This window comes from Camellia sinensis, chromosome 6 (assembly GCF_055761805.1).
Source record: "Camellia sinensis isolate YWXY chromosome 6, ASM5576180v1, whole genome shotgun sequence".
Classification (NCBI taxonomy): Eukaryota; Viridiplantae; Streptophyta; class Magnoliopsida; order Ericales; family Theaceae; genus Camellia; species Camellia sinensis.
Window position 1 is genome coordinate 147,979,751 of NC_138966.1, and position 17,952 is coordinate 147,997,702.

The 17,952-nt window shown below is 42.7% G+C and overlaps 1 protein-coding gene across 1 annotated transcript; it reads right to left on the bottom strand.

Annotated features, from left to right (window-relative positions):
• Nucleotides 1–12,530: 12,530 nt before the first annotated feature.
• LOC145793685 (uncharacterized) lies at nucleotides 12,531–14,949 on the bottom strand. Its single transcript, XM_082876550.1, has 3 exons — nucleotides 13,965–14,949; nucleotides 13,385–13,679; nucleotides 12,531–13,110 (listed from the first exon to the last, which is right to left on the bottom strand). Exons 1-3 carry the CDS (start codon nucleotides 14,947–14,949, stop codon nucleotides 12,531–12,533), a joined length of 1,860 nt encoding a protein of 619 aa, XP_082732676.1.
• Nucleotides 14,950–17,952: the final 3,003 nt, after the last annotated feature.

Below are 17,952 nucleotides of genomic sequence, written 5' to 3' on the forward strand. Positions count from 1 at the left end.
GGAGACCCCATCATGAAAATATTTTTGTCATGGTTATCATATTGGGTTTTTTATGTGGTGTATTATTACAAGTGATTGAAAATCGTTCAAATGTAATTATGACAAAAAAGATAGTGAACCCAATGCCATACACCAAAAAGTGATGTGAAATGTGTTTGTAGAGAAACATACCAGCAGATTGATGAGCAACTCTGAGAAGAAATGATCTGAAGATCTAAACATGTGATGTGTTATTACTGCATTGATAATAGATGAAGTGGTGAGATTCATTCAATCAATTTAATTATAACAAATAAGATGATAACTTGATATAGGAAAAAAAGATAAGAAATATGTGTTTGTAGAAACATATACCTGCAGATTATACAAAAATCTTGGGAACTGCTTTTGTTGCTTTGTTAGATTTCAGCCAAAGCTCTTTCTACTGTGCAGAAAGACTTCTTGAATTATACAGTTTTGGGTCTTGATCCTGACTGATATCATGTTACCTCTCTCTCTGATCCATCAGAAGCCAAGCCCAAAATCAGCCCAGTGGCTCATTTTTTTAAATCAATGGGGAAGAGTCCAAACAAGTTCCAAGTAGTTGTAGAGCATCTTCAAGCACATTTTCTGAAACACATTTTGGCTTCACGTGGTTCTGACTTCTTGGTTAAATAGAAATATATTATAAATCATTTTACTGAAGAAAATTTTGAATTCATTTGGCAAACTTATTTTTCATTAAAAGATAACTTTAATCACTCTAAAAAATCATAAGAAATGTTTAAAAAGTTAAGATTGTGTCAAACAAACTAACTTCTTTTTAACATTAACTTTGAAATGTATTATATAAAAATTAATTAAGTCAATTTGATAATTACAATTCATATCAATTAAAAATTTAAGTGACTATTAAATTGTAGACTAAGAATTAAAAAAAAAATTAACATGATATGTACTTATAAGAGAGAACAAAATAACTTAAGATTCGACATTGAATATTAAAACGCTGAACATCTTGAGATTCACAATGTCCTAAATTTGATGTGAATAGAATATTCAACATCAAAGGCCTTAAGATTCACAAGTTTTTTTAGTCATCTTTAAATAAACATGCCAACCCAGCGAGTCCCATTAAATCAACATATTTCATGTCAAGAACTTGATCTTTGGCCACGGTTGGACTAGTTTGCAAGGGTTCTAACTCTATTGAATGATCCAAGCCCCGGGTACAATATTGAGCAGGTATGCAATTGGCAGTGCATTTTCTTAACCTATATCAGTAAGTAAATTGACACAAAGACGGAACATTACTTTTAATTTAAATTCTTACCAATCCAATAATTAGTTTAAAGTCGTACCAATCCAAGACTCTACACTCATTTGAGTCACTTTCAAATAAATATGCCAATCCAATGAGACACAGTACATTAGCATATTTCATTTCACAACAACTTGATTTTGGCCACTGTTTAACAAACGAGTTTTAACTGAACAAGATAAACAGTAATTGGTACTAATGGAGTAAATTGTTCTACATTCAATGTTACACTTTCTTATTTTCTCCACTAATGTCTATAAAGGAAAAACTACTCAACTCCTAGGAAGCACACATATTTACTATTTCACCAATTGAACACAAAACTTGTCTCGTAGTGAGAGCTCACAACAGATCTTCATCAATCTTTTCTACTTGGCAAATTACCCCCTCCTTGTTGCCTTCCAATAACCACCCCATATTTGCATGCCCTGAGAATATAATAAATCTTTTTTAGCCAAAATAATATGATGTAAAATATATATAAATAACTGAAGATAAATGACAAACAACCAAGCCAATTGAAAACCAAAACTCGAATAACAAATTCTTGTACCAGCATTCTTAAACTCAGTTCTCATTAAAATCAGTAATTACCCTAGACCATATAAAATCAAAAAATTGTGAATAATTAGTTGTTACTTTTGATTTATTAATTCAACAGTTAAGGCCTTGGAGATTCAACATTTTATGTTTGTGAGCTGTCATTTTTTTATTCATGAGAAGCATCACAATTGTTCTCAATTGATGGCCTTAATTAAGTGAATGCAATGTAATATTCGTTACAATGCTCTATGTAATTGAATTTATGACAACTACAATCAAATTATAAATCCCAACCCAACTTACTAATACATTAATAAATATCTTTAATAGAGAAAATAAGCAACTCAATTAATGTCAAAACATATTGTTGGCCGTATGTATATTCAACTATTGTTGATATATACATGTTTTCTATGAAGCAAACCATAAAATCTCCCGAGTGAAGATGAGAAACTACACTCACCTGAGTCATCTTGAGATAAATATGCCAATCCAACGGGTCACACCAAATCAGCACATTTCATGTCATGAACATGATCTTTGGCCCCTGTTTGACAGATATTTTTTAGTCAAGCAAGATAATAGTACTCGAGATTATATATATAATTGTTACTAATGGTGTAAGTTGTCTCCACTAATGTCTTCCAAGGAAAAACTATTCAACTTCTTAGAAACACATTTTAGTATTTCACCAATAGAACACAACTTGTCTTATAGTGAGAGCTCACAATAGATCTTTGTAGGTGAGAGGTGTGGTTAGAGGTAGTCTGGGAAGATGGTGGGCACTTCAATGGCCTGAGATCACCGGAGGTGGAGAGGAGGAGATCAAGGCAAGCTTGGAGAGGGAGAGGTTGGCAGTGATAGACTTTTAACACTAATGTAAAGCGAGAGAGGGTGTTTAAACATGAGTCTTGGCTGTATTGTTATTGTTGTGTCTCGCTGTATATACAATACGTTATATAGGCCACAAGAGTATTGGAGCCCAAGCAAACTGTTGGACAGGTGGCTCGTTCTCCTCAACTCTGCCAGAAGTGATATAAGCCCTTCTACCGTCTGTGGCTTGCCGGTAGGCGGAGAGCAACATTTCATGGCAAGCGGAAAGTAACGTTTCTTATATGCATCGGATGACATGAATGTAAGGTCATTGTTGCCTCTTCTCCAAGCCTGGTCGAGATGGAGTTGTCTTAGCAAGAAGAGAACCATCTCGACGATCCCATGACCTCAGCCGCCAATCCAGTATCCTCTGATGATCCCAAGCAGTAGTGCCTGGGTCCTATTCCCAACCCAGGCATCCAAGTAGGTGAATGGGCTAGGGCCTACCTTAGTGTTTAGGAGAGCCAAGGGCTCGCTTCCAGGCAACCAAGTAGGAGGATGGGCCGCGGGCTTATCTCAATGTTTAAGAGAGGGGCTCGCTTCTAAGCGACCGAGTAGGAGCATGGGCCGCGGGCTTATTTCAATGTTTAGGAGAGCCAGTGTTTATCAATCCAAGTCCAAGTGAACTGGGGGCTGATTGTATTGTTGTTTGGTCTTGGAGCGAGGTATGAAGGACCATGGACCCTGCGAGGCCATGGTGCTGCCTGTTGCAGGGCTCTTCATATCTAGATATATTTGGCTTGTATATATGCTCCCACTTAGGCTAAGCATATAGTTTTGGTTGCCTTGGCACATGGCGCCCATAGGGCTCACCATGTATCAAACATACGACATGCCCGACGTGGTGCCTTATTGGTCTACCACGTGGGTAGGGTTTTGGTGATGTGGCACCTGTAGGGCTTGCCACGTATTAAGCTTAATACAAGTACCCACAATAATGCCCCCCTGTACAGATGCTCTTATAGCTAATGAGAGTATTTGTACATGACTATGTTAAAAAGTTTTGAAAAATATTAACTCATGCAGACAAGTATTCAGATAGAGTCGTCTAAAATTAGGCTTTTGATACAATGGGGGCATTTGGATTGCTCATAGAGAGTTTACATTTTAAATTTCATCCGGTGCGAGCCGGCCGGATAAAGATGTGGGCTTGTTGGCCGATGGCTTGATTCTGCAGAATTTCCACTACTTCACAGGAGATTTCGGCTTCGTTCCATAGGCATCAGATTCTGCCCCTCACCCTTTCCATGCCGCTAGGAGGGGGGGCGATGGTCTTGGTGTTAGGAAAGCCCATGATTTGGCTTATGAACTGGGCCTCGCTTCCCCATTTTTTTGTGTTTGTGATGATGACGAGGTGGAAGCGTCCGCTAGAATGTAGGTGCATGTAGTGTTGGAGGAAGTTAGGGCGAGAGATGCCCTCAGTGTTGAAGAAGAGGATGTTAAGCGAAATGTTGTAGGGGATGTTTGGCTAAGCACTGCGGGAAGTGCTTTCTTCTCCCATGTTGAGATCTGCAAAGCTCTCTATGTCCCACCCAAGTCCCAAATCTTCATTTGGGTTTTCCAATGGTGCTGACATGATGGAGATGTGGTGGTCTAGATCTCTCTCTGTCGGTCTTTGCGAGAGGATGTTGATGCGGATCCTCTCGAAATGTGGGACTAACACCTGATTTGCCTGGCAGGTGGATCCCTGGAGAGTGAGGTTGATTTCTTGGTTTAGCAAAAACCAAGTATGGGACAGTGGTATTGTGTAAAGTTCTGGAATGGTTAGTGCCTTGTACCATCCTCTTATTTTACCTCGGAATTCTTCTGGCACCTCTACGACTATATGAGCACATATTGGGTGTTGGATCCAAGGGTATTCGAATAGCTGATCTTGGAATTGCCATGGAGGCATGGACAACATCTTTCGAAAGAATTCACACACCGGGCGGCGGCGGTGAGTAGGAGTGGAGCTTGAAGCTCTAGAGTTGGAGCTTGAAGCTCTATAGCTTGGACCTCTTGGGTTTGGAGCCTTGTTCACCGACCGCCAAACGGTGTTATCTCGGTGCCCCTCTCTTCTGGAAGCCATTTAGAGAGAATGGGTTGTTGAAGTTAAGAGGAGAGTGTTGGCAAGTGAATATGAATTTGCTTGCATTTTTTATTTTTGTTTGTGTGTTGTTGTCTTGCATTTGTGCTCTTATAAAAACGGGGTTGCATCGGAAAAGGGGGGGTGAACTTACTGACTTTTGTAGCTTTTGTTAGGAAAGAGCGATCTATGAAGAGGACGACTCATCAATTGAAGTTATAGCTTTAGAGCAGACCATTAAAGGCTACTGATTGGGAGCTGCCATGATAGCGTGCAATAGCTTTCTGGAGAGTCTAAGGTTGTTGCAGTCTGTTTTTAGTGTTTATAATAAGCAAAGAGAATTTTTTGATTGGTTCAAGGATTTTTTTCTTGGGAAGGTACAATCCTCAGAATGTATATAAATTTATTTAATCTTTTTTCTTTTTAATTTATTATTATTATTATTATTATTATTATTGGAACTTCTCGTTCTGCTTGAACATTGCATTTTTGCCACATAAAAGATTGTGTATATTCTGGGTATAACTTGAACTTGTTCGAACCATTCGAATAGTGAGCTCGCCTTTTTGTAGAAATAAGGACTCTCTCTATATATATATATATATTTTTTTTTTCTTTGAATCAGGATCTCTGTTTGCTCTTTTTACCCATTGTACAGAAGGGTGTGTTATGGACTTGGTTACCCGTAGCTGGGCTATTGTTTTTGTTTTTAGATGAATGTACCGTTAAAAAAAAAGTTCCATAATCTGTCAAGTTGATTTCTGGGTTTCTATACTCCCTCTCCTCCTCTCTCTAAAGTTGGTTGGCTGCCTAAGTTTTATTCAAGCTTTTAGAGAGAACCAGAGGTTGTCGTTGGTGGATCGTGAGAGTGAGGAGTGGTGCAGCAGTGGTGAGGCGACTCTCACACTGTCTCGGATTAAAGCAGATTGCGACATTGGAGGTTCAGTTTCTCGGTATAGGAGAGTGGCTAGATTTTTGTATTGTTTGTTTAAGGGTGGTGAATTGAACTTCGAAGTCGCAAAAGGGGAAGAGAGACGAGTCAGGCAGAGAGAGACATGAGGGAAGAAGAGTGTTGCGAGTCGCGGAAGTCGCCGTTAGATGAGTCGTGGGGGTGCTGCGAGGCAATCGGTTGGACTATTGGATGTTGAGGTGATTCTGGGTTGGTTGCTCAGGTTGGGTTCTTGCCGATCGCGAGTGGGTTTGGGTCTTGATTGAGGAATCTATGCGTGGGTCGTTGATAGAGAAAGGCTGGGGTTTCGATCTGTTTGATTAAGTGGAGGTGGGTTTGTAAGGGTTATTGCTATTGGTGGAGCTTGAGAGGAGTAATCGAACCAGGAAGGGGAAGCAAGAAGGGCCGCGAACACTTTCGGAGCTCGTCGCGATTGGGGCTTCCGTGGGCATGAAAGGTATGTGTGTTGCTCAGTTGAATTTTATATATTGATATATATATATATATATATATAAAAAGGCATGGGTTGTGATAAAAAAAAATTGGATAGTCTTAAAGGAGGTGAGCCACGTATAATATACGTATATATAATAAAAAAAATGTAATTTTAATTTTTTTTAATGATGACGAGACAAATCAATAAAATGTTATTTTGGTAAAGATTCAAAAGGTTGGAAAATTGTAAAATGAATAACAAATATTGGAGAGGTGTAAGCTTAGGAAATAATAATAAATTGGTAGAATAAATATTGGAGATGTGCAAGGTTAGAAAATAATAATAAACTGTTAGAATAAATGTTGGAGAGCTATGGAGTTGGAGACATGTACTTGGAAAAATTTTAGGATTGTATTGAGAGCTATGAGAGAATAAATAAATATATATGTATACATATTGAGAGGGTAATTTATATGCGAATTGGGCTGAGTTGGGTTGTTATGGGCCTCGGTGTGAAGGGTGAGTAAAAAGGCCAAAAAGTTACTCCGGTCTTGAAGAGGCTTAAATTTAGTCCGGTCTCAAGGCCAGAAGTTAGACCGGTCCGAAGGACTCTTGGTGATTACCTCGGTTGAAGGATGCTTTGAACGTATACCGGTCATGGCGCAGCTAAACTAGATCGGTCTATACCTTGGTAAAAAGATAGTTCGGTTTTGGGCATACCCTGGTAAGTGGAAGAGGAACAAAGGATAGAGAACCAAACTAATTATAGTTCGGCTAAGTAGGGCCGTGCTTACTTCGGTCGTATGGTAGTTCGGCCATGGTAAAACCATCTCACTTGGTTTGAGCAGTGAGGGGGGTGTTGAAGGATAAGCATTATCCTTCGGGAGTATGAATCCTAGAAGGACTCTACATGGAGGAGTAGAAGTCCTACTAGGATTGTGCCACACAAAACCTATAAAAGTTCACAAACATCACCTTTGGAGAGGTAACACAACTTTGATTGTTGAATTCACAGAGCTTCTTGTCTACTTGTCTGTTTTTCTGATTTAGGCATCGGAGGGGTTTCCGGCACACACCCGCCGGCTATCTCACGTTTGTGTTTTCAGGGAGTAAAGTGACGACGTTTGGAGGAGCGCAGACTTGATCAACAGGATTATACGAGAAGGTTTATTTCTTTCCCGTACACGTATATATATATATATATATATATGTAAGTTTATTTATTTATTTATTTATTTTTTGGTAAATTGTATATCAAAAAAGTTGAAGCGAGGGGAAGTAAAGATAAATGCGAGGGGTGGAGGGAGTTGCGAGGGAAATGAAGATGAGTGCGAGAGATGGAGAGTAGTTACGAGAGATGGGTTTTGTTATGCGAGGGAAAGGGGTTATCTCAAAATAGTGTCTTAGCCTTAGTGAGGGGAAGAGTTTTTTTTTTTTTTTGGTAGGTTGTATATCAAAAAAGTTGAAATGAGGGGAAGTAAAGATGAATGCGAGGGGTGGAGGGAGTTGCAAGGGAAATGAAGATGAGTGCGAGGGATGGAGGGGAGTTGCGAGGGATGGGTTTTGTTATGCGAGGGAAAGGGGCTATCTCAAAATAGTGCCTTAGGCTTAGCGAGGGAAAGAGCTTTTTTTTTTTTTTTGGTGGGAAGGGTTATGCGAGGGGAATGGGTTATGCGAGGGATGGATTTTGTTATGCGAGGGAAATGAAGATGAGTGCGAGGGGTAAGGGGGGTGCAGCTCTTTTTTTTTTTTTTTTTTTTTTTTTTTTTTTTTTTTTTTTTTTTTAAACTTCGGTGGGAAGGGTTACATGCGAGGGGTGAGGAGAGTTGCGAGGGATGGGTTTGGTTGTGAGAGGGAAAGGGGCTATCCCAAAATAGTGCCTTAGCCTTAGCGAGGGAAAGAGCTTTTTTTTTTTTTTTTTTTTTGGTGGGAAGGGTTATGCGAGGGGTGAGGAGAGTTGCGAGGGATGGGTTTGGTTGTGTGAGGGAAAGGGGCTATCCCAAAATAGTGCCTTGGCCTTAGTGAGGGAAAAAGTGTTATTTTTTTTTTTTTTTTAACTTCAGTGGAAATAGTTAGAAAATGAGCGAGAGATAGAAACATATGTGGAAGGCGAGGGAGAGTGGAATTGGAACAAAGGTGTACTTCATGCGAGGGATAGAGGCCTAGCGAGGGGAAGAGGCCTATCTCAAAATTGCTTCTTTTTTTCTTTTTTTTTTTAAAAACTTCGGTGGAAATAGTTAGAAAATTAGCGAGGGAGGAAGACATACTTGGAAGGCGAGGGAGAGGGGAATTGCCAGGGAAGATGTACTTCATGCGAGGGAAAGGCCTAACTCAAAATAGTGCCTTAGTGAGGGAAAGAGGGTTTTTTTTTTGGGTAGGAAAGGGATATAAATTTAGGCGAGAGAGAGAAACATAAATTTAGGCGAGGGAGAGAAACATAAATTCAGGCGAGGGATAGAAACATACCTGGAAGGCGAGGGAGAGGTGAATTGCGAGGGAAAGGTTACTTCATGCGAGGGAAAGGCCTAACTCAAAATAGTGCCTTAACGAGGAAAAGAGGGCTTTTTTTTTTTCTTTTTTTTTTTATTATTTTTATAAAAAAAAATGCATGTGAATGCCCTTTTTGATTTATAAGTCTTGTGTTGATGCAGGAAAGGCGAGGTTTCGTGATATGGCTAAAGTAAAAGGGGGAAGTGTTGTGTCCCATCGTAGCACGCAACAATCACTAGCAGGTTCTTCTGGCATTTCCAAGTCGAAAGTGGATAAATCCAAGAAAAATCTTTTTAAGGCCAAGAAGGACACGGATCCTCCAATCGTCCCTCTAGCGAAATATTGGTGTAGGGCACCTTTCTTTGGTGCCATGGATTTGTTTTGGGTGAGGGTGAATTTATTTGATGACAATGGAGGGGGCCCGACTGATTTTCTTCTTGGTGGGGTTGAGCCAGAGAAAGGGGTTGAAACTTTTGTTGCTCCAGAGTCTATTGTACGTTTTCATGTCGAGAAGGGCACTTATCCTTATTCTTTTCTGGCTTTTGAGGATTATATAGGGCCCAAAGATGACTTTGATGTTTGGAGCACAGCTATCTTTTGCCATCCCTCATATTGTGAGGTGCTTGCTGGAGCTAAGATTGCTACTGCTATTTCTCAGTGTATGTGGATTAGACGGGAGCCGTCTTGGCTAGAGTTCGCATTATCACGTTGGAGTTCAAGTTCTCATACTTTTATTGCACAATGGGGCAAGACGACCCCTACTCTAGAGGATGTAGTTGTTTTGACGGGGTTAGAATACCTTGGATCGGCGAATCCTAGCGCGGGAAGTTTGTCCCTTAGCCAGACGGCTATTGTCGGGAGGTTGGAAGAGGCCGTGGCACCGGTAGGGAAGTTATTGAGTCGTTATCAGAATAAAGTGTTGGTAACACCTCGATCATGAAAGCGACCAACAAACACTTTCGGGGGATGGCTTTGGTACTGGTTTCGAGATCTTAGCCATCAGGTGAAAGGAAATGCAGAGAATGGATTCATAGATCCAGGAATGGAAGGGGACAAATGGAGGAGTGTTGAGCATTTAGCTGCTTTCATTACATATTGGTTGTCGCGGTACGTCTTGATGGGTAGACCTCAGTACAGCATTTGCCATGAGCTCTTTCCTCTTGCTGCGATTCTTGCTTCCGACCGTCCCATTCCGTTGGCTCCTTTATTTCTGGGGGGGCTATATAAGAGGTTGGATATGTATCAGGAGGGTGTTGATCGTTCCAAAGGTGGATGTGATGTTACTAGCTTCCTTCATACTACCTTTCTGCAGCTATTTTTGTATGAGAGATTTCCTAGCTTGGCCCCTATGCCAAGGGTGTTTTATATTGAAGAAAGTGAGCTGTGTTCTGCTAGGTGGGCTGAGGGCTGTGTACAGGGGAGTTTGGCCAGCATTTTTGATTTTGAGGACAAGTTTGTTGCTCGTCCTTATGCCATGCTAGTTTGTGGAGTATCTTCTACCATTGCCTACCGCCTAGATGATTGTGAGCTTATTCTTGAGCTGGGTGTATCTTATTTGGGGGATGCGGATTCAGTAATGGTTCTTAGCACCGTTTCTGGGTATTTACCTTATTTTGTGGATGACATATACGGTGTGGTGGCCTATAATCCTTTGAGGGTTGCTTGACGTTTGGACCAAGGGGTTCCTCAACATCTTCCTTCCCCTGTACCTTCGGCAGCCGACTGTATGCAATTATATGTATACTCTTTTCTTTCAGAAGAATTAAGGCGTCGGGGGTGAGTTGTGCTAGCGAGTAAGGGTAGAATTGGCAGAACCACCCCTAGTTGGAGGAAGTATTGGAGATGCAATCTTGCATTATTTCGGGCCTTCTTGAGTATTGATCTTGATCCTGTCCATGTTGAGCTCATTCCGTCTGATGATCCTGAGTTATGTGCGGCTCGCGGAGAGCGGGACTTGTTAGCTGCGGATAGGGGGGAACTTAGCCCACTGGCTCGCTTATCTAAGGTGACTATTGCTTTGGAGAAAACCCAAATAGTTTCTCTTGACCGTCCTTCTAGTGCCAAGCGTAAAAGGCCACCCCCTTCCTCCGTTCTTGTTCCAGTGCCTGGGAGAGTACCTCGGTTTCCCGCCAAGCGAGGGGTTGCTCAACTGACACCATTGATTCGTCACAGGTAAACTCATATTTCGTATTTTGGAATTATTTGTGTGTTTGTGACTTTTCCAATATGTTTGTATTAAAATACCTGTATTGTTTGCAGGGGTCGGCTAGCATGTATCGGATAAAATTGGCACGGCATAAGGTCTTGCCCATAGGTGAAGGCGGGTTTCATGATGGTGGCCTCCCAGTCCCTCTAGGTGTTGAGGATGATGCAGAAAATTCTAAGGATGATGAAGAGGGTTTGGATCAGAGTTTTGAGATTATGGAAGAAAGAGATGATGTTGAAGACGATGTTGAAGACGATGTTGGATGTGACATGATTAGTGCTAGGCCTTCTTTGTTTGATACACCAAATTCTAGGGATGCGTTGGTTCCTTTGCGGGCCAAGATTGGAGGTGGTGTCCCTATTGCTCGCTTGTTTGAAGGTGCTTGTAATTTTTCACATAGCGATGTGCTTAGCTCACGAGTTGGAGATGCGAGTACATCCGTCACCTTGTCATGTGGCATTGGCTCTTCTGCGGCTATTTCTTTACATGCTTCTACGACCTCTGCGAGCCCAGAGAGTAATGTGCCCACCATTCCTTCGAGCTCCGAAGTTGGAGTCAACTCACCTAGTGTTTCAGCTGGTTCAAACTTGGGTGGTGTGCTCGTACGCGAGTTGTTTGGCTTCATTCAGAAAGGTGCCAGTGATATTGGGGGTAGCCTTCAAAGGCCATCACTGGCAGCTATTGATGGAGATTATTCCCTCATTCATGCTACTAATGGAGATTTTTCTCCTATTCATCTTCCCCGTGGCAGTGTGATTCTTGAAGGGATGGATGGGAAGGAAAAGCTATTAGATCCAGCTGTGTTGTTTGCCAGGGTAAAAGTAGAGTTAATTCCTCGACTACTTTTTGTTCTTCATTATAAACCCACCACTTTCATGCACTTGAGTAGCTCCTATATTCGCACTTATTTTTTGGATGGTTTTGGAGAATTCCTTAAGGAGCTTTACAAGTTATCCCCGGAGACAGCTTCTCTTGATGAGGTGTTGGCCCAACGTGCTATTTTGGGCGAATTTCGAGATGGTCAGATTAACAGATTGGAGGTGGGTTGGTTGGATGATTGGTTATCTCTTCTCGAATCCTAGGTCAGGAGGAGGATAATTAAGGCTGAGCTAGGCGAGGTAGATAAGGCTTTGGTTGTTGTTGTGCAAGTGGAGGAGGAACGTAAGCTATCTTTTGAGCGAGCACAAAAAGCTTTGAATGAAGCAGAATTGGCGACTTCTAGCTTAAGAGAAAACAAAGCGATTCTTGAAACAAGATTGGCAGGTGAAGAAGAAAGCCAAGGGAGAGGAGATCAAGCTTCCCAAGACTTGATTTGATTTAGTTGTATCATAACCTTGGAGCATATGATTGTTTTATATGATAGTCTAAACTTTTTTGTATGTTGGGGATTTGGGCCTTTCTTTCTTTTTTTTGTAATTGAAAATCTTCAACTACTTGATGGAGCCTACTTAATAGTTAAGGAGTTTGCTTTTATTATTTGTGATTATAGTTAGTATAAGTGTGGAAAAGGAATTCATTGAAGAAGCCCAAATGGGCACAATACATCTTGGTGTAGTACATCATATAGTAATGAGTAATTTCTACGGATAGTAAGCCTTCAACCATTTCGCATTGATGGGGCTCAATAGGGTTTGAGAGTCAGGCTCAAAAATTCTGTAATAGCCATTTTCATTGACTTCCCTTACTACATAAGGACCCTGCCACTTGGGTGTGAACTAGTGGGTTGATGTTCCCCTCATGACGTGAGGTGCAACCCGTAACAACTAAATCACCTTCTTGGAACTGTCTTGGACGTACCAGAGTATCATAAGCTCTAGCTATACGGCTCTGGTAAACTCTAAGATTAGTCTGGGCCTTGTTCCTTTTTTCATCAAGGACTTCCAGCTCTGACGGTCTGGAGTACGGGCTAGTTCCACTTCGGAGGGCCATGCAAGCTGAGGGTATGGCAATTTCCACTGGAAGGACGGCTTCCGAGCCATATACCAACGAAAATGGGGTCATTTGAGTTGGTCTTCTTTTGGATGTTCTGTATGCCCAGAGCGCCATTGGAAGCACATGTGCCCAGTTTCTTTGATAATCCTTGAGAGTCCTTGAAAGGATTCTAAGGAGTGTTTTGTTAGTTGCTTCAGCTTGTCCATTCCCCTGGGGATAGTAAGGCGTTGATTTATGGTGTGTGATGTCATAGGAGACTAAGAGTTTCCCCACTTGGCGGTTGACAAAAGGGGTCCCATTATCCGACAGGTTTACTCTAGGAATACCAAAACGACATATAATGAATTCTCAAATGAAATTGGAGACAGGAGCTCTTGTTGCCTTCTTCAGGGGGATGGCTCCTACCCACTTAGTGTAAGTCTCTGTGGCCACTACGATCCATATGTGTCCCTTTGACGGTGGAGAGATGGGGCCAATAAGATCCATAGCCCATGTGTGGAAAGGCCATGGTGAGCTCAACTATGCAAATCAATGGTTTTGCGTGAATAAGGTTACCATGGAGTTGACAAGGTTTGCAGCGTTTGGCATACATTTTGGCGTCTGCTTCTATGGTGGGCCAATAATAACCTATATGCAAAAGATGTTGGAATAGCTTGGCTCCACCTTGGTGCTCCGATCCATGAGCAAGTTCTAAAACTTTATGGATTTCTGCTCCCGATAAGCAACGTAAAGGCTTTCCGCCAAAGCCATGCCGGAAAAGTTTCCCTTCCTGCAAAAAGAATTTCGAAGCTCGCTTCTTGATTATTGCAGCTGCAGAGCGGTCTGGCGGCAATGATGCTTCTTTGAGGTAATCTATATACACCTGACGCCAGTCGGAGGTGATTTCTGCGAAATTGCATTCAGCTTTTGGAGGGAATTCCTAGCATTTGGTGCACTTTCCCTGAAGGTCGTTTGCTTCTTTGGCCATAGTAGGCCAATAATATCCCTGTCGTTGTAGCCTCCTGTAGATGCTCACGTCTCCTGTTCCGCAAGAACGATTGTGAACCCCTTCTAGCTTAGACTTGGCTTCGGTAAAGTTGATGCATCGTGATAGCAGACCCCCAGGCCCTCTGTAGTAGAGGACTCCTTGGTAAATCGTGAGGTGATTGATTTCGCACAGAGGTAGTTTACCCGAGAGGGCGCGGAGCTCATCGATGATTGGGGCTCTCCAGTCGGCGGGTTCTTTTTCAGGAAAAATAGTTGTTACCGAGCACGGCATGGAGCGCTTCAGAACTTTTATCTTAGTTGATTCTTCCGCGAATTCTACTTTAGAAGCCAAGGTAGCAAGGGCGTCTGGGTGTCGATTGTTGGAGCGAGGAGCATGTTCTATCCTTACCATGTCAAATTTGTCTATCAACCTTTGGACAATGGTTCTGTATGAGGCTAAAGGGGGCTTTTTGATAGCGTAGTCTCCATTGGTCTGCTTGACCACCAAATTAGAGTCGCCTTTGATGCATAGGAGACTTACTCCTAGGTGGAGTGCTGCCATAAGCCCTAATATCAGGGCTTTGTATTCCGCTTCATTGTTAGAGCATTTAAAATCTAGTTTATATGACAAATTGACTTCAGTTTGATTTGGGGAAATAAGGACTATTCCAGCTCCTCCTCCTTTAGAGGTGGACGATCCATCGAAACTCAAACTCCATTCTCCTTCGGTGTTTACTTCAGCTGCTTGGAACTCATCTCCTGGCAATTCGTCCGAAGGCAGTTCATGTTCTCCACTAGAGAAGTGAGCCAAGAGGTCGGCAAGTGCTTGACTCTTGATGGCCTTGGGAGCTTTGCAAGTGATGTCATATTCTGCTAATGATAGGAGCCAGCGAGCTAGCTTGCCGGAGAGCGCTGGTCTAGTGAGGAGAAAGCGGATGGGATCACTCCTGGTCATGAGATGGATGGGGTGAGAAAGAAGGTAATGGCGGAGCTTTTTAGCGACAAAGACTAGGGTGAGGCAGTGCCGCTCAATTGGGGAATATCGGATCTCAGCTCCTTGGACGACTTTACTAATGTAGTACACGGGTCGTTCAAGTCCGACAATTTCCCGGGCGAGCAAAGCTCCGATTGATTTCAGTGTGGAAGTGATGTAGAGAAGTAAGGGCCTTGCCGGCTGAGGAGGAGTCATGGAGAGAGGGGAAATTAAAGCTGACTTCACTCCTTCAAATGCTTGTTGGTGCTCCTCATTTCAAATGAACTTGACGTCCTTCTTTAGTAATGAATTGAAGGGTTGTGTTATTTCGACCATAGCTGGGATAAACCGTCTCAAGTAAGATGCCCAACCAAGGAAGGTTCTCAACTTGTCTACATTGGTTGGTCCTGGCATATTTTTGATGGCGGCGACCTTTGCTGGGTTGGGGTCTATCCCATGGCGATGAACGATGCAGCCAAGGAACTTGCCGGCAGTGATTCCGAATGCGCATTTAAGCGGGTTCATTCTGAGTCTGCATTTCTTATAGCGTTCAATGACTCTTTGAAGGTCTCTAAGGTGACTGGTCTCCTCCTTGGATTTCACTACTAAATCATCAATGTAACATTCCAAGGATTTGTGCAGCATATCATGAAAGATGGCTCTCATAGCTCTCTGGTATGTTGCTCCCGCATTTTTTAATCCAAAAGGCATTACAGTATAGAAAAAGTTACCTATAGGTGTGCAAAATGCTGTCTTTGGGGCATCCTCTGGAGCCATCTTGATCTGGTTGTAGCCGCTGAAGCCATCCATGAATGAGAACATATGGTGCCCCGCCGTTGAATCAATCAAGGTATCTATGTTTGGGAGTGGGAACTCATCTTTGGGGCAAGATTTGTTTAGATCTCTCAAAACGACACACACTTGAATTTGACCATTCTTTTTTATAACTACGACGATACTAGAAAGCCAGGTGGGATGTTGGATGGGTTTGATAAACCCTGCTCCAAGCAGCTTCACCACTTCGTCCTTGATGTTGAGCTCTACCTCGGGCTTATAAAATCTTACCCCTTGCTTGACTGGGCGAGCCAGGGGGATGACGTTCAAACGGTGCATGGTAACATCTTTGTCTAATCTAGGCATTTCTTTATATGTCCATGCGAAAACGTCCGAATACTTCCTGATCAACTGGATGAGGGGCCCCCTTTGTTCTGCTGGAAGATCTTTGCAAATGAAGATAGGACGCCTGGGTTCTCCTTCAGGGGCTATGTTGATTTCTTCCAGTTCTTGCTTTTGGGGCCGAGGGCCGTCCTGTAAACACTCCGGAGCAGGTCGGACTTCTTGCAATCCATCTTGCTTGGCGGGGACTTGGTTAGGAGATGAAATGGTTGCCTTGGCGAGGGGTTTAACTTTTGAGCCTTCGGCTCCATCCAAATGAGTTACCGCAGGACAATAGGATTTGTCAAAGTGTTTATCTGTTATTGGAAAAGCCACAGCTTTTTTTCTCTTTCTATTCTTCTTGTCTCTACTTTTTTTATTCTTTGCCATTGGCGGGCGTTGGGCCAACACAGACAAGGTGTAGCAACAGTGATCTTCTCCACTTAGTTCACGATGGGCGATTGCTACGTCGTCTGGCTGGGGGTTGGCATTGGTAACATTTGCCAACCCCTCGCACCGTCATAAACGGTATACCACTCTGCCATCTTTTGTTTGAAACCTAGTGACTTTAGGGAGCTTTGTTGAGGGCTTTGATTTGGTGAATGTCTTTCTGTGAGGTGGTGATGAATCTTCTTCAGAGAGGTCATCCCAGTCAGGTATAGGAGTTCCTCGAAGTGGCGGGGGAGGTTCATCTTCATCGACATGATTGTAAAATACTGCATCTGCCATGTGAGCTTCATCTACTCGAAAAGGCTTTTGAGAGCCAGCTATGGCTACTACCTCATTGTTGTAGGTTGCTTTGACACATTGATGGTAGGTGGACGGGATCGCAGCATATCTGTGAAGCCAAGTTCTCCCTAGGAGAGCCTGATAGGTCGTCTCTGCTTCTATAACATGGAACTTAGTAGTAGAGCGAATTGGTCCCACTGCTAAGTCTAACTGGACATGACCTATGGTTTTAATTTTTTGGCTTCCAAAACTGGTGATGGAGATGGGTTGTCTGACTAAGTGCTTTTGTGGGATCCCGGCTGCCTGGAAAGTAGAATAAGGCATCACATTGAGTGAAGCTCCTCTATTCATGAATCCTCTTTGAAACTCCATCCCATGAATGAATACTGGGACGTAGAGGGGACGGTTATGTGGAAACGGTACTTGTTTGTCGGCCTCGGTAAAGGTTATCGCCAAGGAGTTATCCCAAATTACTTTCCTTACTGATTCGCTTACGCTCATGCACATTTCACCATTCTACTCCGCAAGTCTTAAAAAGGCCTTGGTGGCTTCAAAGCGTGTTGCTTCAGACAGGCCGAATTGGTCGAAGAACCGCTTGAACTTTGTCGATTTCTTAAGCGCTATCATACGCTTGGTCTCAAAGTCCGGACAAGTGGGAGCTGGGAGTTCAGAGAGCTCGCACACCATTGGCTCTTCCATTTCGTCATAATGCGAAAGCATCATGACTGTCTTGCCATTATCCTTATGGCGCGGGAGAGGATCTTTCAAGACATCTTCTGTTTGGCGAGGTAGCTCCAAAGCGTCGTCAGACATCATTTTTCAAACTAGGGATCTAAGTGCCCAACATTCCATAGTAGGATGTTTAACGGAACGATGGTATATGCAGTAGTCTGCCCGCGCTTGATCTTTTTTGGTAACAAGTTGCCTTGGCTCGGGGAGGTGAACTTTTCCATCTTCTCCCCAGGCGTTGAGGAGTGCTTGTGCCTCGTTCACTGAGATAGGTAATGGCGGGGGAATTTGATCGAACTTTCTTTTTTTTGCCTACGGGTCTTCTCTTTCCCCAGAGGAGCCTTTGGCTGCATATACAGCGTGGTTGCGTCGGTTAGGCCTCCATGAGGAAGGTTGAGGTGTCGTTGGTCGCTATGAGTGGGGTTGTGGTGCTGTCATTCGTGCCCCTGATCTTACTGTTTTACTTATATTTTAGGCCGCAGCACATAAAACGAAAAAGTCAGGGAAGTGGTGGTTGACCAACTGGAGTTTATAAGTCGTGAGCAGTCCTTCAATGCACAATGACACCAGTTGGTGTTCTTCCATCGGGTCTTGAATGTCTACTGC